The following is a 21957-nucleotide window of genomic DNA, read 5'->3' on the forward strand; positions in this document are numbered from 1 at the left end:
CAGTTGCATCTCGTCTCTCTCCAATTGGAGCTTTTACATATTTCTTATTCGTTCCACACTTTGTGAAATGTCTCATGTTCTAATTCCACAGTATAAATAAAGCAGTATACGCTGTTCGAAATTAATATATCGATAGACACAAAAAAAAACGGTTACAAACTAAAACTGACGGAAAAGCATCAAATATAAGAAAAGAACTACGACAAAATAGAAAAACAACACTAAATGGTAACACACAAAAAAAAAAACTATAATAATTATTATAACAATCATTGGCCATTGTTTTGACTTGGTACAGGACATTTAAGAACATTAATGGTGGGTTGAACCTGCCTATGGGGCATGTCAAACCTCCCATTTTTATGGCAATGCTAAAAAAAACATTAAAATGACAACATTACATGACATAACTACAATACAAATAAATGGGAGAACATATATATAAGCCACACAAGCTACATTACAAACAGCTGGGAAAAAAAGGTATAGAAGAATGCTGTGCGAAGCCATTTTATTTTATTCAAAGAAAACATACTAGATTTCCAGAACTTAGGGTTATTTAAATCTAAGCTTTATAAAATATTACTTATCTACCAGACTTAATATTTCCGCGATACATGTTCACAAGAAACAATATCTTGTAATCATTCTAGTTAAATGTCCGAACACTGATAATGAAGAAATAATCTTACCAGTCACTAGAACTAATTGTCTAGCAGAGAGAAACACACATCTTTCTATAATTTTATCTACAGACGTTTACAAATCATTTTATCTTTTTTCGGGAATATAAATGCAGAACTGGATAGAATCACGAGTGATTCCTGACTATTCTTATTCGTTGGCAGGTTCAAAGACATATATCTGTATCGACTAAAAATCCATCATCTGTTATTGGCTTTTTCGCTTACCGGAATATTTCCGAATTAATTCGTAATCTGAAGCTAGTCAGATACCATTGTCTAAGTACAAGACCAAACATGTATCAATTTATTTTTTTCTGTTTCCAATGTTTAAGATATATGGTCAAATATTGAACAAGTAAGGGCTAATACCTAAGCCATATTTTTGTAAAAGGAGATTGCATGAAGGGTAATATTGTTAATAGTTCGTGGCCTACATATGTGACTGAGGGCTAAAATGAATGTTAGAAATATTTTTTATAAACCTTGAAATGCCTAATGTTAATAAGCTCTATATTGACAAGAATGGAATGTGTTTACACTAAACTGTTGTTATCTGTATATTTAGATTTTTTCGCATGATATCTTTAAATAAATCTTGTATTTAAAAATAATATGACTGTTTTGATAACTGCATCGTATTTTGTTTTATAAGAATACAATTAAACTGTAATTAAAACTGGTACACATATAAAAGATTTGACCCATATGGTATAAAAATCAAGACAAACTTAAAAGGCATTGACAATTCATGTTTTTTTCCAAGTTTTTATGACAAAAGGGATAATAACATTAAAAATGTGTAAGCGGAGTCGAAATAGCAGCTATACAACATGCTTCTTTAATACTTGATTATAAGGATGTTGAACAATTTATAGCTTAAATGAAGAAATAGTTAAAATATCAATAAAAAAAAAGGATTTCTTAATTACTTTCTTATATATTTGCCTGAAAATATAGTAATTTTCGAAACAAGCTTTCTTAGAGAAAAGGTTGGATCATGTTCTTACAAAATTGTGTCTCTTCTTAGAGAGAGAGGTGGACTTAGATACCTTAATTTCACGTCTTTATCTGAGGTGTCTGTGGCCCAGATGTAAGATATTTAGTGTTTGCACATAACATGTTCCCAAAAAACCTCATGCATTGCTTTTACCTTATGTTCTATTTGGCCATTAAATGCTGTACGACCTATTTTTCACATGAATTTTACATTTTTTCAGCAAGTTAATTGTTTTTTTAGAGACATGTTTTGCTTCCATCTATATAATTCAGGCATTTTGTCTTTTGTGCCTTTTAACTTCTGCTTAGTTTTAGAAAAAATACTCAACAGACAAGATTTCTATTCTGTCTTTCTCATGCTTTGATTAGCAATCAATACCTTCCAATCAGTCGTATAAGCTCTAATTTGATCCTTCTCCGTAAAGAAACAAAATTTCTGTATTGCAATGTGTAATTTGGTTGAAAATTGTTCTTCGTATCTGTGTTCTTCAAGTTCGGATACTATTTGTTTCGTCTCTCATATGATTGCTAATTATTTGCAATAAGGAAATAAAAACGGCAAAGATTTTTCAGGTTCTCCTTTCAATTTTACATTTTTACACTGTACTATTTATTTATTATTTAAATTGTTTTCCTTTGTATCACCTCTCAATTATGTTCTTCCGTCAGCACCAAAACATTGAAAAATGGATGTCCTCTCCACTTTTAGCACGGTCCAGACTACATGTAAGTTATTTAATTGTTAAATAATCAAGGCTCCCTTCTCCTAATCCTTCTCCTATAACTTCAACTGAAAATATCGTCTCAGAAGAAAATGTAAAATTGTCTATTTTCTAGAAGTAACTTTCAATCTTTGTCTAACGTTAAATGAAATTTGTTATTTGAAATATTTAAACACTATACTAGGAAGTTCCTGATTAGGGAGACTATGTGATCCGATCGGTCTGAGTAGTACTTCATAACTAGAAATAAGAAGATATGGTATGACTGCCAATGAGATAACTCTCAAGTTTAGTCATAGCGTGTTGCAAATAAACTATTAAAAGTCAAAACAGCAATCTATAAAGTGTGCCCCAAAATGACTACAAGTTAGTGTAAAACAGGAAAAGCTACGGTCTTATCTATATACTAAGTGAGAAACAAGAAACACTAATGCAACAAATCAACGAACGATAACCACGTACACTGGCCAACAGATTCCTGGACTTAACAGGCATCAACCTTCACCATCACCTTAAATTTTGTGTAACAACATAGAAAAGTACACTATAAGATATCAATTGAAATAGCTTACCTCATCAAAAAGACATATTTACCAAAACAAGTTAACATACATTGAACGAATAAATTTGATGTATGACACAATACAAAAACAATATCAATAAAAAGGGGGGTACATAAAACAATGTCAAAATGACACATTCAATCTTGGACACAGGGAACTCTAAATAAAATAATTGTGTTGTAGGGAGAATGAAATTATAATAAATCAAATAAATAAATTTGTTATTCAACATATAAAAAACATATCTGTTTAAGGTTGTACATGCTGAATATAATGAGAACAAAATTGCATGACAAATATGTTCAAGTATAATACTAAAGAACAATAGCCGATACTAAAAAACAATTTTGCATGCATGCATCGGAGACTTTACGCCATTTACAATAAAAAAGAACTGACTTGTGCAATGCCAACATATAAGAGTATCTTCAGGCTGTAGGATAGTTAAGATGTACTCTTCAATCATATGATAAACAATCAAATACCAAAATGTATAAACATAACAACAGTTAAATGTCTCTTTTTTTATTATCACATAATGCATAGTTCAAACAAATCAATACAACTAATAATCTCTATCTACAAATTGATATTATTCACATCTATATTGCACAACATAAAAAAGATCAACGGTACATACGTTTTAATACGCCCAGCTGTGCATTTTTTTCGTATGTTATTTCCGTGACAAAATTGAAATAGTTCAATGACTTTTAAGTGATTTTACTTATTCTTTTATAACCTACTATATTTATTCGTGTTTGTTTATTGTAAAGTGTCGAATTTACTAGTATTTAAATCTACCACATTTGTGGTTCATTTGCACCCAAATTCTGCCCCAATTCTCGGTTTTAGGTAATGAGGATGTCGATATTGCCATGATTTAAAAAAAATCTTTTATAAAATTGTCCATTAATAAATTATGAAATGATAACTAAGGTTTCAACTCCTTCGTACAAAGTTGATTGGCTATTTTGTATGTGTTATGCCATTTAACTTTTAAACTGTTTCGGTACTTAAACATCCTCGGCTTTCACATATTTCGGTCGAAAATTTTACAAACAAATTAGCATAAAGAAAACCTTATTGAATTGATTTTAATTGACAATAGAAAAGATGTTAGGAATTTGAAGTTTTTGTTTAAGTGTGAAAGAGAATGTAACTATTGGTTTATATTTGACATTACTGAAACATAAAAAAGGTATGAATTTAAAATACATACATTTGAACGTTCTTGTTTCAAGGACGTGTGTAGTCTATTTGTATACAACAACTTATATCATGTATATGTAACAGTAAAATTACAAAATTTAGGAATAACATGTTATTCCTGATGCACTTATTAAATACAAGTAATTCCTAAAACGGCCCAGTAATTACCAGTTATTACTAATTTTAAAATGAATTTTACACCTATGAACTAACTGTTAAAAAATGCTGTAACTTGGTCAACTGATTAAAAGTTATGGTAATTCCAACTAGAAAATCTGTGAGTACTCTCAAAAAGCATTAGCTACCAGATTAAAAAAAAAAGATTTTTGTTGTTGTTAAATTATTTATAAAAATGATATAGGGAAATTACATTTCACTTTAAGCAGCTTATCTGTTTCTATTTTGTTAAATTAGCCGGAAAACATGGTTGATGAGTTGTGCACTTGCAAGTTAATAAATGGACTTGATTTGAAACATATTCATTTGACCTTCAATTCAACCCCTAGCTGGAGATGGGTTATCAATGTATTCAGGTATCAAAGTTGTAAGGGTTTCACAGAACCCAGTATCGCGCCTACCTTTGCTGTGAGTCACGGGTCCTTCACAAATAGGAAAAAGCATATTATTTTTTTCTTCTCTAGATACTATCTTTAGACTAGTTTTGTAAGAAGCTTCTGTCCAAATTTGGTAAAAGTTCATGATGGTTTATACAATCTAATAGATATAGGAAGATGTGGTGGGAGTGCCAATGAGACAACTCTCCATCCAAATAACAATTTAAAAAGTAAACCATTATAGGTTAAAGTACGGCCTTCAACACGGAGCCTAATAAATGTTTTATAAACTTTTAACTGCAGAGTGCATGTTATGTTAACTGGAAAGTTTTAAGTTTATAAGTAATATACGATAAAAAGATATTCTTATTTACAAACTTTATCTCTGGATACTATTTTATGATAAACAAGCCTCTGTCCAAGTTTGACAAACATCCAGGATATTTTGAGAAAGTTATTAAAATTTAAAAACTTTAACCATAGTGTTAATGTAATGTTAACTGGCATAAAAAAAAAAAACTAAGTCCATTTATAAGTAAAGGACGGAAAACTTTTTTTTTTTACACAATTTACTTCTTGAAATTTGTCTTTTGATCATAAACAAACTTCTGTTCAAGTTTGATAGACATCCAGGAAAATTTTCACAAATGATATCGGATATGTTCCTTATGTGGTAACTACAATTCCCTTCCCTTTCATAAGTGTGAGTTAATGTTTGTGAACCCCACTGGCAACGAAATTAATAAGGTTGGTTCGCTATGTCTCACTTTTGCAACAAAAGTCGAAGGCTCGACGAAAAGGAAAAGAATTTCAACATTAAAAGTAAAAGAAAAGGGATGGACCATTTTATTAACTTATTCAATCCACAAAAAGATCATTCGTAGTTAAACCTATTTTGTAGAAGGCATTTAACTCATGTCATAAGCCGAGTTGATATGCAAAGTATGTTTCTTAAAAAAGAGCTGACTAAGTTGCCTATAAACCTCTCAAAAACGTATTTTTTCAATTTTTTTATTGATAGCATTGTCCTGCATGCTGAAAACTTTCAACGTTTATTAAACAACTATTTTCCAGTTGCAATTTACAAACACTGAAAAGAATGTACTTTTAATGTGCTATAAAATCCTTAATCCCTAAGTCAGCCCTAAATCTCCCTGACCCTCTTTACTTTCTCATTTGATATCTTGCATTATGTCTTTAAATTTTTAAACAAAAAAATCAAGTTAGTAAATAGCTGTAAAATGACAAAAAAAATCAGTGAATACCAGTTATCACTGAAACAACTAGTAAATACATGTAATTACTAAAATGACTAGTAATTACCGATATTTACTGAAATGTTTAGTAATCACGCGTAATTCCTAATTTCACCTATTTGCTGTAACATATACATATTAAAAGTATCAATCACAAAACATCTCTTCTATAAAACATGCTGTGTCAACAGTAAAAAATGTCGTATTAAGCATAAACCAAAGATTATGCATGTGTGTAGCCATTTCAAATCAAAATAGATTTCATTTTTTTACATGAATAAGGCCGTTAGTTTTCTCGTTTGTATTGTTTTACATTGTCTTATCGAGGCCTTTTATAGCTGACTATGCGATATGGGATTTGCTCATTGTTGAATGCCGTACGGTGACCTAAAGTTGTTAATGTTTGCGTCATTTGGTCTTTTGTGGATAGTTGTCTCATCGGCAATCATACCACATCTTCTTTTTTTTTTATATAAGTTGATCAAAAATAGAAGATTCAAGATTAACAGATGGACTTTGCACCATGCCAACATCTAAAATACAAATTGGAAAATACCTCACTCCAAAAAAAAAATTTCTAAAAATTAAAATTAAAATAACAGAATTTTAACACTTTATATATAACAAAAAGTTGCTGGTGGTCAATACCTGTAGAGATAATATCAGTGATTATACAAAGAAGGTTATATTAAAATATCAAGGAGCAAGCGACCAAACACATACATGCACAGTCAATAAAATAATGGTTATCTTCTAATGCATCAAGTAATTCAACGAGTAATATACCCAAGGTTAATTAGCCGCCAACATTATATGGTTCACAACTTTTGCAAAAACAAAGGAATTAAGAAATCAACGTGACATTGGCCAATGTGTTGCCCAATAATTATGCAATAGCCGTTAACATGACAATATAAATGACTGTTCTTCCTTGTCAGATTTATTATTCGTGATCATATCATACTGGCACGGTTTTCCTCTATTCAGGAGATTTTCTAGAACAGGTAAGTTGTCCTAATCATCTTAAAGGTTATATTTTCAGGAAAAAATCAAGATATGAAAACAATGTCAATTGCGGTAGATAACACTCAATGGTGGTATTGATTAAATCTTCATACAAAGCTCGCCTTTGAAACATAATATAAAAAAAAACTTGAATAATACACTTTTACGTTGTAAGTACATATGCTTATGAATGACAAACTGTGTACTGATAAATAAACTCATCATAGATACCATCATGATTCGCTTTATACTTTGTCAGTTGTGTTTACTGTTAATACTTACTCAATGTACCTTATGCCAGTACATTAGCTGGTATTTTTCGCTTGCAAACTACATCCAACAATCCTCACAATGTAAGATATCACCAGTATAGTAGCTAGTACAAGCATGCAAATAAAGATGGTGTGTTATAAAAATTCCTTTGCGTAAAGCTTTAATCTCTTTTTCGATTTTTAAGTAACACTGTTTAGGGTTTATGAGGTCTTATTGTTTTACTAAGCTTGTGTTATTCAAGTTTATAGGTTTCGAGCATCATCGAATGGACTTCATGATATGTAAAAGAAGTGCTAATTATAAAGATAAGCTAAGTTAATATATATAACTCATTTAAGATTATTCAAAATAAATAAAAATATTTGAAAAACGGAAAAGAATAACCTTAATTTTAATACAAAATTAGTATCTAAACGAAAAAAACACACAAAAGATAGTAAAGATATCATTTGAATTTTACTTAATTGTGTATGCATTCTAAAATAACGACCAATTAGTAAAGAAAGCTGGCTCAGGATAATTAAACTCATCAAGATTGTTATAGGAATCAGATCTGTGATGTTTCTGATTTGAAGGTTTGCATTCAAGATGTGGACTGAAGGCAGAAGCAGGATTTGATATTTTTTCTTGAATTAATGAAACGCCTCTTTTCTGGAGTTGTAATTAATTCATAAATATATTTGGTTTTGTTTATGTACTGGTTCCCATATATGATCGCAAACATATATGTGTCATCTCAGAGACATAACTTAGAATGTTAACAGTATAAATTCACATGATTTGTGGCGAAAGTGAATTATAATTTGGAGGAAAGGGTATACGAAATGTTAGTATAAGTTCAAAATCTGGCGTACTAAATTATAAACATGGTACCTTTATTAACTTTTTACACTACTGAGTCGATGCCACTGCTGGTGGAAGTTTCATCCCGGAGTATATCACCAGCCCAGTAGTCAACATTTCGGTGTTGATATGAATATCAATAATGTGGTCATTTGTATAAATTTCCTGTTAACAAAACTTTATTTTTTTCGAAAAACTAAGTTTTTCTTATCCCAGGCATAGATTACTTTAGCCGTATTTGGCACAACATTTTAGAATTTTTGATTCTCAATGCTCTTCAACTTTGTACTTGTTTGGCTTTTATATTTTGATATGAGCGTCACTGTTGAGTCTTATGTAGACGAAACGCGCGACTGGCGTACTTAATTATAATCCTGGTACCTATTGCCATCTTAGACATTCGTGGCATATGCATGATGAAATAGGCCGTATTGAAATTGTGATATAAGTAGAAGTACATATTAAATTTTCATCCTTTTTTACAAAAACTGCAAAGTAAAATTTGAACAGTTTTAGCCGCAAAAGGATAATCTATGTGAAATTGTCTATTTTTACAAAAGCGCAACCTCTAGTTGCTGATACATTGATGTATTTACTAGTCTAGTACAAACACACACAGCTATGCTACACTATTTTATAATAAACAAATTTGCTGTTAGCAAATAGTGTCTACATATCTCCCAAATAAGATATAACATTGTGAACTTTGAAATAGAAATAAGAATTCATCATAAAACCGATTGACTCTTGGAGGTTTAAATTTCATCCAATGATTTTTTTATTTTATAACACAAGGACTTTATGCACGATTTGTTTTTGAATTGATTGTGCTTTCAGTCATATTAAAGAAATGTATGTCTTATTGAATTTTTTTTTGTTTGGCAGGGACGATAATACGCTGCAAATTAAAAGGATAATGACCCTTGTTTTTAACTACATCTTGTTTGTTTTGGTGCCGATGATCTTAAACCAGTTATACGTAGATGCCTATACATATGGTATGCAGTGTGTTGAATGCGATGATGATCGAAAGGAGCGATTCTGTCGTGAAAGTACTGGTAAGATTGTAAGACCGAAAAGATACATCAAAAATAATTAAATTCATCAAATTTCCAATTTGTCTTTGAGAATTTGCAACTTGTTTAATTTCTAATTAATTTGTGAATTTGTGAATTTCTGGTGTCTTTCGTCCCTCTTTTACTGGCATGTTTCTCTGTTTTAATTTTTTTTTGGAGCTCTTTAGGAATTTTTTGTGTACGGATTTTATATTTTCAAATCAAATTATAAAACTGGTATCTTTTGTAAGGTTGCACTACCCTTGACACCCAAAAAGCATATACCTAAAACATCCACTTATAGTGTTAACATACGGGCATTTAACTACAAATTGAAAAACGCCTAGAAAACAATAAAGTTTGTATTCATCTGATGAGTTGAACCTTTTTCAACAAATTTTCATATTTTTTTCGGTTACACCACTGTCTAAATTACATGAGTTTTGGCGCCTTCAAACTTCTTTAATCCCGTGACGGATGTGCCAATACCGGAGCTCGTATTTTAAATGTTGTTGTTTGTTTGTGTGTTACAATATTTTTATGTTTATTATTGTGTACATACATAAGTTACTTTTCTCGTTTGAATGTGTTAAACATGAGTCTTTTTCGTTTTCTTTATAGCCGACAATGACGTTTTGGTTTTACTCATCGTTTACGTCCATATAGGGTTGTTTTTAAATTTCTGTGTTTGGTTACCTGTGGAGGTCACATTGTCAATCATACCTCTTTTTATTAATTTGTAAATAAAAAACATAACCGCGAATGCCACATGTGCGGCAGAATCTGCTAAACCTTCCGTAACAAATGTTACAACTTGTGTAGGGGTTAGAGTTGCTCAGTCTTTGGTTTTCCATTTAGCGTTACATGTTCAATTGGGTTTTTTGACATGAACATAGTATTTCCAGTTTGCATACGACTTATGCGTTTGAATGTCCCTCTTGTATCTTGCAGTTCTCTTTAAAAACAATTAACTCTTTCAACAACAAATATAAGAATTGTTTTGAATGCCTAATGTCAGTACCTTAGCTAGTTCCTTTCTTTTACTAACTGTATTCAATAACCTTTTCAATGTTAAATATCACGAATCTAGTAGCCAGTACTAGCATTAAAATAAGAATAGTGTGTTATTGAAATGTCCTTCGTATAAAGCTCTCATCATTTTCCTTACAATAACATTACCTTTTTGTCATTTGGGGTTTATCAGGTCTTAATTTTTGAATTATATTGCGTTATTCAACTTTATAGGTCTCAAGCATCATAATATGGACTTAATGATACGTAAAAGGGTTGCTGATTATGAGGATAAGCTGAGTTTAAAATCATATATAATTTAGGATTATTCAAAATAAATTAAAACATTTGGAAACAATATGAAATGTTAAATTTAATACAAAAGTAGTATTCAAACGAACAGAACACATCAATATTAGTAAAAAAATTATTTTGTTTGCATTTTATTTATAAAATAAAGACCAATTAGAAAACTTAGATGACCACAAAGATACCGGGTGCTGGATAAAGATTGTATTCTATAGATATTCAATTATTTATATATTGTATATATATATTTTTCAGATGATAATGGTCAGACTTCATTCACTGCATTTACATTCACTTTAGATCATAATACTATAAAATGGAAAAAAGGAGATATAGTGAAATACACCCGTAAACTCACTGATATTGGAAACTGTTACAATCCAAATACGGGTATTTTTACTGTTAAAACGAATGGTGTTTACGCGGTATCAGCTGCTATGATAGGAGGCCCGAAACAATCGACTCATTATTCTCTCAGGAAGAATGGAGAGCAGATGGTGTGGTTGTTCACTGGTCCAACATACGATATGTCAGCCCAAACTATCAACCTTATACTGAAGAAAGGAGACAGACTTTGGATACAACTAGAATGGTTGCCCGTTCACATTTTTCATATAAAACATCCTTATCATCAATTCAGTGCAATTCTGATAAAGGCAGGAACATTTTGAAAAAACTAATACAAGCACTGCTAATTTGTTTGGTAGTTACAACTTGATTATGGTCAGACTTCTTTTGTTTGAACTTTGATTAAAATCAGTTTTTGTGTCTTACAATACTTGAATGTACCTTTTCATACCATATGCTACACTAACGTATTTTTTTTTGCCTGTTGTTCATAAAAAACATTTTGTTCTAAACTGGTTTATTAAGTTCAATGACTAAAGCCTGTTTAAGAGGTCATTGTTTACAAACAATTTTGCCAATATGAATAGACACAAGTGGTATGAGTCAAGGAAATATCTCTTCATTCAAGTCACAATGTATAAAAAGTTAACGATTAAAGGTGAGCGTATGGCCTTCAACACAGATCATCTGGTTACACCGAACAGCCGACAATAAAATTGAAAATGGAAATGGGGAATGTGTCAAACAGAAAATAACCCGACCATAGGGTAGACAGTAGTCTAACTTAAAAAAAATTGTATTTATATAAAAATCATATAAACAATGATACTATATAGGTGTTAACTTAATATAATTGGGTTATCAATGCGTACTTTTCTTATGTGTTTTAGTTGTCGTTAGTTTTAGTTGTCGTTGCAAAACCCATGAATTGTTCAAGTAAATCTGGCAAGATAACCTTTTCCTTCATTCTGTCTATTAACGTTTCCATCATTGTATTAGTTATAACGTATCATTACTATATGTATATATAGCAAAGAAAGCGGATATATAAGAGGGTCTAAATTGTATTTAAAGAAATAATAAAAATTGACAAAAAATACAGAAAAAATGTACCCCAAAAAAAATACAGAATAATAAACCTAAGGCCACACCAATTTAATTTCTTGTTCTACGAATTTTTGGACTCCAAAATTGGGGCGAGCGAGCGATTTGAAATTTTTAATAAAAAAATATTTAATTTGCAAATTTTTGAGGCGAAGCTTAAAAAGTAAAGGCGAGCGATTATATATTTTTTTTGTAAACATAAAATAGTAGGTTTTGACTATATTAAAACTTGATTTATCACTTGTACCTTGACATTTCTTTAATTTATGAAGTATTTTTTCCCTGTTCAACAAAAATAATTGAAAAATTAAATCTGGTCTATGTATGTGTGACTGACAATGAGACAATTCTCCATCCAAGTCATAATCAGGTTCAGAACAACCCCTTAATGTTATGAATATCCCTTTTATGAGGGGTCAAAACATTAAAGTTATACATTTTTTTTGTAAAAACACTTAAAGTACAAAAGGGCTTTTATTTTCCCAAAGAACTATGATATTTGGGTTTAAATGGTCAAAAAATGTCCAAGAATTTTGTTATATTCCTGGACTTTAACCATGTTAACACAATTACTTTAACAGTTTAATATTATTCAAAATAAGTGGACCCATCCCTCTTTTAGAAAAGTTGTTTAAAATATAATGTATTTCTCCTCTTTTTGAGTAAAAATTTCTAAGTTGTCAAAGGTTTTGTATAGAAGTTTTGTACAAATCCTTAGTATTTCTATTTTCTTTTCTACAACACTTGCACAGACTGAACAGTATACATGGTAAAATGACCCCTTCAAGGCCCTTGTCTGAGGGAGGGATGGTCCCAACCTGATAATAACAAACATAGGTCAAAGTACGGCCTTTTACACAGTGCTTTGATCAAGACCAACCAGCAAGCTATAAGGGACCACAACTTAGTATTGTACACAATTCGAACAGGAAAACCAACGATCTAAATTATATTTCCAAACGGGGAAATACCAATGAACCACATCAACAAACGATAACTGCTGAACGACAGGTCTCTGAATCAACCAGGACAGGTGCACAAACCTGCAGCGGGTATGACCGTCACCATAAATTATAATTGCAGTTGAAGACAAATCCTTCAGAAGTTCTTTGTACTCTATTTTAACAACGAACTTTTTTTTATAGGGAATATAAGTTAGAGGGAAAGAAACCAACGTTTTGTTCTGTACTGATATTTCTATTTATATCGGAGCACTCACGCTCTAATTCATGCTGAAACAAATATTATCGCAGATATTTACAGTGTTGTGGGGTGCTTATAGGTTTAAAATCGTTATACATGTGTGAAAGGCTAGACTGTGATTTTAAAAAAACAAATGTTGAGATCTTTATATAATATTTACAAACAAAACGGTGCGGGAAATGGAGATGATTTCATTTCCGGATGCGGGATTCGGGAATATAATAAAAATAAAAAAAATCTGTTTTGAAAAAAATAGGTGCGGGCGGGTCCGTCGAACAAGGAATCAAATTGGTGTGGCCTAATACAGAAAAAAATAACAACAAAAACAAAATACAGAATAATTGACCACAAATTCAGAAAAAAAAATACTGGACCAAAAGTACATAAAATTCCACAAATAAAAGGAAAACATAATTAATGACTAAATGTACAGAACATATTGACCTACAAATAAAGAATTAAAAAATGGCGTACAACAAATCTAAAGGATGGTTTATGTTTGAGAGCTGTAACATTTGAAGGATAGAAAATAAAAAGCTTATATAGAGAATAGAGAAAAAAATATCTCATAAGATTTAAAAGAAGACAGAAAAATACACATTCATACCCTCGATTATTTAATGAACACAAATTTTGTTGATCTTAGAAATCATTCGGAGAGAGACGTGAACAATTTTATATTAACTTAGGAATTGTATTTAAATCTTATTTGAACAGATTACATAATTACGTTCTAGTTTGGTTGATTAATATTCTTACTCTTTTGAAAAATATATAGCCAACAATTTTGGGCTGTTTAGATTTCTTACCGATTTTTAGACTGATGATCTGTTATAATTTGCTACACCACAAGATCATTCAAACACAAATTAACGGTATAATCTATACAAAAACACACAAATGACGAAAAACTCTTTGAACGACATCCACAAACGACAACTACTGAACATCAGGTTCCTGCCTGACTTCGAACAAGTGCAAAAACAAACAGATTGCATGTAAAATAACTCCTTCTTTCGAACACATTTTAAAATTTTAAAATGTCATATGAAAAACAATGTTAATGCATCTTAGTGCTACCTCTATTGATTTCTTTTACACAGATTTGAATATCTGTGTGCCATTTGACAGTACTGGGGATTTTTTTAAACAGATTTAAATGAATAATAAGCTTATTGAATAGCCTTTAACTCTTTCCAAGTCAAACATATGTTGTTTTCTAATAGTCTATCCATTTTGAATAAAAAAAAAAAACTTTTCAGTATACTCTACAGTAAAAGCACCTACGGCGACATTTAACGCATCTGAATACACCACTATGTTTGATAAGGTGTCATTCACAAAAAAATCTGATTGAGATTTGTCAAACTGCCTGACCAAATTCGCAATTCTGGTGATACATACTCAGTGTATGCAATATCTTTATAACCACCCCATCAGTTTTTGCTATCAATAGCAAAATATAAATGCCTTGTCATTAGCCTTGTGACATTGCCCATAACTGGACACATATATATAATTCTACCTGTGAACTGTGCTAACTGACGAGCAATTATGGGAATTTGTTTCAAAATACTGTCAAGCGAGAACATCTTCGTTCAAAAAATCAGTATATCTGCAGATTTACTATTTTACTATTGAGGAATTTCATAGAAGGTTGTAAACTTACAAAAGGAATCATATTACCTGATTTTGAATTAAAATAATTCTAGTTAACTTATTTTGTTGTGGAGTTCCTTAGTGTACATTGCTTGTTGCGTCTATAAATACAGTTTGTCCTCCAGTGTCTAAATTGGTGAAATTCAGAACACATTTCATTGGAAGTCGCCTCTTTGTCTCTTGTTCGAAAGGGCGGCAGGTTGTTCTGTTGATGAGGCATATCTGCAGTATAAGTAGTAGGTCTGAAAACTGTAGCTGCAGGTCTAGCGGAAGGCTTAGAGCGACTTGGCTTGTCCTTGGTGGTTTAAGAGCTATGCTTTTAGCTTGGCGGAGTCTTTCCTAGTCATCTGAATCTGATGCTAGTTCGAATTCGTCACTCTCGTACTCACGAACTGTGGTCCAACCAGCAGGAGATTTATCGGCTATTATGATGAGCTTATTTATTTTCACCGACTTAAAGATATGTTCAGAAAATAAATTTATAGAAATATTTCTTTCTTCGAAAAACGTGTTTGCAGCTAATGGAGGTTAGCAAAAACTTCGGAATTGAAAGTTAATTGGATTTGATTGCCTTTACTCTTTAGATTCATCGAAGTTCCCTTTGTCAGCTTAGTTGGTTAGAAGTGGTTAACCGACACTAACTCGTTCTTCATTGCAGATATTTAAGAATCGCAGTACGACGTAAACAGTTGAACGGTGCTGTCACTTATGTGTTGCTGTGGTGCTGTTTGCTTGGTTGCAGTCGTCGATACTGATACATGAAAACTAGAAAATGCAGCTTCTTTATTAAGAACTAAAGAAGACTAAGACTCATGTAGGAGTACTTCGTCTTCGGCACGTTGGTTGGTCAGGCAAGGAAAGTAGTACGGAGTACAAATGTAGGTTACTCGGCGTACGACAGAACTTGGAATAATAACATTATAAATTACATTTAATTAATATCAAACGACAAGCACGAGAGAAACACGAGCCAAAATCATACAATAAACAGAATATCTGTTTTAAAATTCGAAATGCGACAAATATCATGCAATGGAATACATTGTAAACATTACAGGTATTCTAAAAAAATGTATTAATGTAAACAAACACACGTGTTCTACCAAAACAAATACATGTGCTTCCGAACTATTATTAAACACATTTTTTGTTGTTCATCCTGGGAAACAAACCCATTAATAGCAACTGATTGATATGAAATAGACGGTCAATTCGTAAGTGATATTATCATTTTTTGTTTATCGAATGTTTGAACAGCTTATAAATCGTGATGTCATTAAATATCAAACTTGTAACTTGTGTGGTATTTGAAAATTGTCTATTGTGTATTTTTAAGTTGAGTTAAAACATCATTTTCAATAAAAAAAAAAAACTAACAGCCTTTGACGAATTATCTTCATACAAACAGCTTTATGCGGTAAAAGCTGTGCAAATGTTGCTTTGAAGTTTCGTAAAACAAATATATATCAAATAATGGAAATTTGATATGGACCATTACTTAATTTAATTTTTTTCAATGCGGCATATTTCAACATATAAACTCCCCCGAACGTCCAACGTATACCTTATTTTTGATATCATTTCTTACACGTTTGGTCTTCCAGAAAATTCATTTTCATCCCAATCCATGTATAAATGTTTACTGGTAACATTCCAAGTTATGTCTCGATAAGATGAAACATAGATATCATATTTGGGAACCAGTATGTAAACAATACAAAAGATATATGAATTTAATATAACTCCACACAAGAGGCGTAGTTTTATTCATTTAAGATACTATAAATAAACGCTACAGTAGTATACCGCTTTTCAAAATTCATTAATCGATTGAGAAAAAAACACCATCCGAGTTTCCAACTAAACCTGATGGCAACACATCAACTATAAGAAGAGAACTACGACACAACAGAAACACAACACTAAAATGTGACAAACAGAGAAACGAACTATTACATAACAATGTCCATTTTCCTGACTTGGTTGGTTAAACGTGGTTTGTGGGTACTCAAATATCCAGCTTTTATGGCAATATTTTAAAAATAACATCAAAATGACAACCTTACATAACAAGACTACAATACAAATAAATGATAGAACATTAGGGGCAGAGACACACACGCATAATAGCTATTTACATGTACCAGGTTTATAATTTGATACGTCAGACGCGTGTTTCGTCCACACAAGACTGACCAGTGCCGCTCAGATAAAACAAAATCGAAAGTAAAAAGTTAAAGAGCATTGAGGACCAAAAATTATAAGAATCTGTGCCTTATACGGCTAAGGTTTTTTCTTCAATCCAGCCTCTGCATCAACTCCACATCTTACAGGTATACCACCCAATCATAAACCTCACAGATTTGTATTCCTATTACTATCTTCCTGGTGGAATGTAAACACACACTTGGACAATTCTAACCGTTAGAGCTATCAATCAGAAATATTCAGTCCCTGATACATTCTTCCTGATGCGGGACTTATTTTTATTACATGAAATCAAATCTTAACTCCAACACATTTGGTATTTTATGCCATTACCTGATAATTGGCAACCGAAGTGAGTATTAACAGTAAACACAACTAACGACATATAGAGCGAACTACCAACAGTTTACTTTTAACTTTGCATTTAGATGTATGAAAATCATTCAATTGGTGTTATATTTTAACGTGAATTTGAACAATGCTTTAGGAATATATCATAAGCTTTGTCAATCACACGGCTACATCATATATATACCTATCAAGTAAATGTGTATTGATCATGTTGATCAAGTAGGTTTATTTAATTATGTTTTAAAGGCGGACATTGTATGATGATTTAATCAATACCACCATTATATGTTTTCTACCGCATTTGCCATTTTTAATATCTTGATTTTTTCTTTACAACAAACCCTTTTAGATGATAAGTACAACTTACCTATTCTATTCTCCTGAATGGAAGAATAACGCTCTTGTATGAAATTGATGACGAATAATAAATTTGACAAGGAAGAAGAGTCTTTTATATTGTCATGTTAACAGTTATTGCATTATGATTGAGCAACACATTTGAAAATGCCACGTTGATCTCTTAAATCCTTTGTTTGAAAAAGTTGTAAAAAATTTAATGCAGGCGATTAGCTATTCTCGGGTATATTAACCGTGGAATTACTTGTTACATTATTGAAAGATGACCATTTTTGTTGACTGTGCATATATGTGTTTGATCACCTGCTCTTTGATTGTGTTTAATGTTACCTTCTTTGTATTATCATTGGTATCATATCTTAAGGTAATGACCAACCGCACCTGTTGGCTGATATTATAAATGTTTTAGGAAGGTGTAATTTCAAAATTGTACTTAAGATGTTTCCATGCTGCCAATTCAATCTGGTAGTTATTCTTTACTCTTTTTCTTTTTGTTTAACTAAATGTACATGTATTGTTATTTGAAAATGTTGAACTAGCTATGAATAGTCATGACTTTACATTTAAAAATTTTGGTCTATGCTTTTTATGACAGTCTAAAATGTCGACACATTATATTTTATTGGAGAGCTTTGTTGTGATTCATAGAGTTGTTTTTATCAAATTTGACACATAGAGTGGAACACACGTCCTTAAAACAGGAATATCTAAATGTATGTATTTAAAATTCTTACCTTTTTATGTTAAAGAAATTTCAAATACAGAAGAATAGTTAAATCCGATCTCACTCTTAATGTTATGTATATAACAGATTGAAGTAAACAATTTTTTTGGAATAAAACGAGTCTGAAATAGATTTCATTATATGACAAAGATCTGTATACTGCTTTGGGTCAACGACAATTACCCGGTGCTTTACGGACAAGAGCCTGAATAATTAATTGTGTGAATACCTTGTATTATACTGTAGAGGGATCATAATAGACACTACTGATGGATTGTTGTATATTTGAAAAAAACTTGAAAACAATTGTATGCATCCGAAGCACTTTTCTTGAACTAATTTAAGTTGGAACTGTCAAATCCATTTTTTTTTAGGCGAAGATGTATTAGTACATAAACAGAACTGTATGACAAAAACACATTAAGAGAAAAGCAAATAACGTCTAAGGTCACATTGCACGAGGAAGTTAAAACCTTTGTTTTACCGCAGTACTGAAACCCTTCCATCCTTTACGGGTAGACTTTACAAGATAAATAAAGTCGTATAAGACAAGCAAAATGAGTATGTTACATTTGATGTATGCCTTTTTGCGCTTCTTCGTTACATTTGTTGTTTTTATAGTGATTAAGATAATAAAACAATATTGACTGCTGTACCCCTATTTTTAACATTTTTACTCTTTGAGTATGTTTGTTTTGTTCATGCATCTTTGACAATGTAATGGAATTTGATGCGACTGTCATACATGTGAGAGATTTAGCTAGCTATAAAACCAGGTTCAATCCACCATTTTCTACATAAAAAAAATCCTGTACCAAGTCAGGAATATGAGAGTTGTTATCCATTCGTTTGATGCGTTTGGACTTTTGGTTTTGCCTTTTGATTTTGGACTTTCCTTTTTGAATTTTCCTCGGAATTCAGCATTTTTTTGTTTTTACTTTTTGCTTTATAAAAAGGTATACGTCAAATATAACAAAACGTCATTTGTTAGTTTCTTATTTTTGAATTTATTTAATTGTGTTCCAGAATGATGAATGTAAAACAATCATATAGCACAACTATATGTAACGGTCTTATCTTTATACAACGCAAGAACCGAGAAACATATATGAACCACATCAACAAAAGATAACCACTGAAGGTTGCAGTCTTGTGATTGACTGCTCCATAGGCTTACATGCAAAACAGCTGATCTTTGAAAATAACAAACATGCTACATAGAAGAAAAAATCATGTTCATATCATGTATGTACTAATGTGAAATTGTGATTTAATCGAAAAAAGGGTGGTCTTGCCACGAAGAATAAAAAGTTACGCAATCCTGAAGTCAAAACATTTTGTTTTCTACTTTCTGTTTGCTATTTTTACTAGGCCGCACAACTTCCAGTAAACATGATATCCTTCCACTTTCCTGGATTGATATCCCCTAACGATGGAAGATTTTTTTCAAAGATTATATATATCAGAGTATATGTTTCAATTCATCATAAACCTATATTCAAACAGAAAAAATGAGTTCAGATAAAAATGTAGAAAAAATGCACTATTTTGTTTCCCTCAATGTTTTGACATGCACCGGAAACTGGAGTTGTAATACAAGACTAATACCTATAACAATAATGACATCATTTACTTAGTTATATTGGGTAGCCATATTTGAACATAAAAAGTGCCATTATAAGAACTGTTTGGCTGTTTTAATAAAAAAAAATAACCCAACTATTAAAACAATATCTCTTTCTGAAAACAGGCAACATTTGGAAATCAGTCATGTCTACTGAATGATATGTAAATGTCATTCTAGTCTATCTTTATGAATGTTTTCCTATTATTTAGATACTGTGGTGCTAGAAGAGTATTCTTATATATTATTTTTATTGTTTTCCTCCTGTTTAAATGAATCACCTTCAATAGTTTACCCCTCCCCCTTTTTTCAATGAAATCAACTCAAATGGGCCTCTTGTTTAAATGGATGTCTACGAGAAAACCATGCAAAATCAAAAAAAACTTATGAAAGGGGTTGTGGAATTTTCAGCTGATTTTGGGTTCCTAGTAAAGTATTAAGTACATCTAATAGTTCTATGTATAAAAATTGACAATTTATCTCAAAATATGTGAATACAGGGCAATTCTATAAAAGTACCAAATTTGCTGAAAAATGTTGTTGAAAATGGACATGTTTGGGTTTTTTTTATGGAATAGTTCAAAGTATTATATGACAAAAAAAACAGTTTTACCTTAAAATTCAGACTTTCTACTAAAATAAACTGTAATTTTGATCTTATTTCAACTTTTATTGATATGATTGATATGAAATAGACGGTCAATTCGTAAGTGATATTATCATTTTTTGTTTATCGAATGTTTGAACAGCTTATAAATCGTGATGTCATTAAATATCAAACTTGTAACTTGTGTGGTATTTGAAAATTGTCTATTGTGTATTTTTAAGTTGAGTTAAAACATCATTTTCAATAAAAAAAAAAAACTAACAGCCTTTGACGAATTATCTTCATACAAACAGCTTTATGCGGTAAAAGCTGTGCAAATGTTGCTTTGAAGTTTCGTAAAACAAATATATATCAAATAATGGAAATTTGATATGGACCATTACTTAATTTAATTTTTTTCAATGCGGCATATTTCAACATATAAACTCCCCCGAACGTCCAACGTATACCTTATTTTTGATATCATTTCTTACACGTTTGGTCTTCCAGAAAATTCATTTTCATCCCAATCCATGTATAAATGTTTACTGGTAACATTCCAAGTTATGTCTCGATAAGATGAAACATAGATATCATATTTGGGAACCAGTATGTAAACAATACAAAAGATATATGAATTTAATATAACTCCACACAAGAGGCGTAGTTTTATTCATTTAAGATACTATAAATAAACGCTACAGTAGTATACCGCTTTTCAAAATTCATTAATCGATTGAGAAAAAAACACCATCCGAGTTTCCAACTAAACCTGATGGCAACACATCAACTATAAGAAGAGAACTACGACACAACAGAAACACAACACTAAAATGTGACAAACAGAGAAACGAACTATTACATAACAATGTCCATTTTCCTGACTTGGTTGGTTAAACGTGGTTTGTGGGTACTCAAATATCCAGCTTTTATGGCAATATTTTAAAAATAACATCAAAATGACAACCTTACATAACAAGACTACAATACAAATAAATGATAGAACATTAGGGGCAGAGACACACACGCATAATAGCTATTTACATGTACCAGGTTTATAATTTGATACGTCAGACGCGTGTTTCGTCCACACAAGACTGACCAGTGCCGCTCAGATAAAACAAAATCGAAAGTAAAAAGTTAAAGAGCATTGAGGACCAAAAATTATAAGAATCTGTGCCTTATACGGCTAAGGTTTTTTCTTCAATCCAGCCTCTGCATCAACTCCACATCTTACAGGTATACCACCCAATCATAAACCTCACAGATTTGTATTCCTATTACTATCTTCCTGGTGGAATGTAAACA

The 21957-nt window shown here is 31.2% G+C and overlaps 1 protein-coding gene across 1 annotated transcript; it reads left to right on the forward strand.

Moving 5' to 3' along the window:
• The first annotated feature begins 6945 nt into the window (after window positions 1–6945).
• Window positions 6946–11261, forward strand: LOC134723629 (uncharacterized). Its single transcript, XM_063587188.1, has 3 exons — window positions 6946–6993; window positions 8996–9168; window positions 10741–11261. Exons 2-3 carry the CDS (start codon window positions 9027–9029, stop codon window positions 11154–11156), a joined length of 558 nt encoding a protein of 185 aa, XP_063443258.1. The 5' UTR covers window positions 6946–6993; window positions 8996–9026; the 3' UTR covers window positions 11157–11261.
• The last annotated feature ends 10696 nt before the right edge of the window (window positions 11262–21957 follow it).

This window comes from Mytilus trossulus, chromosome 6, assembly GCF_036588685.1.
Source record: "Mytilus trossulus isolate FHL-02 chromosome 6, PNRI_Mtr1.1.1.hap1, whole genome shotgun sequence".
Taxonomy (NCBI): domain Eukaryota; kingdom Metazoa; phylum Mollusca; class Bivalvia; order Mytilida; family Mytilidae; genus Mytilus; species Mytilus trossulus.

Excerpts from the sequence above, each read along its gene's own strand:
- LOC134723629 (XM_063587188.1), top strand. The coding sequence starts at position 9,027 with ATGACCCTTGTTTTTAACTACATCTTGTTTGTTTTGGTGCCGATGATC. Across the intron at positions 9,169-10,740 it reads ATTCTGTCGTGAAAGTACTG|ATGATAATGGTCAGACTTCA; the intron begins GTAAGATTGTAA and ends TATATTTTTCAG.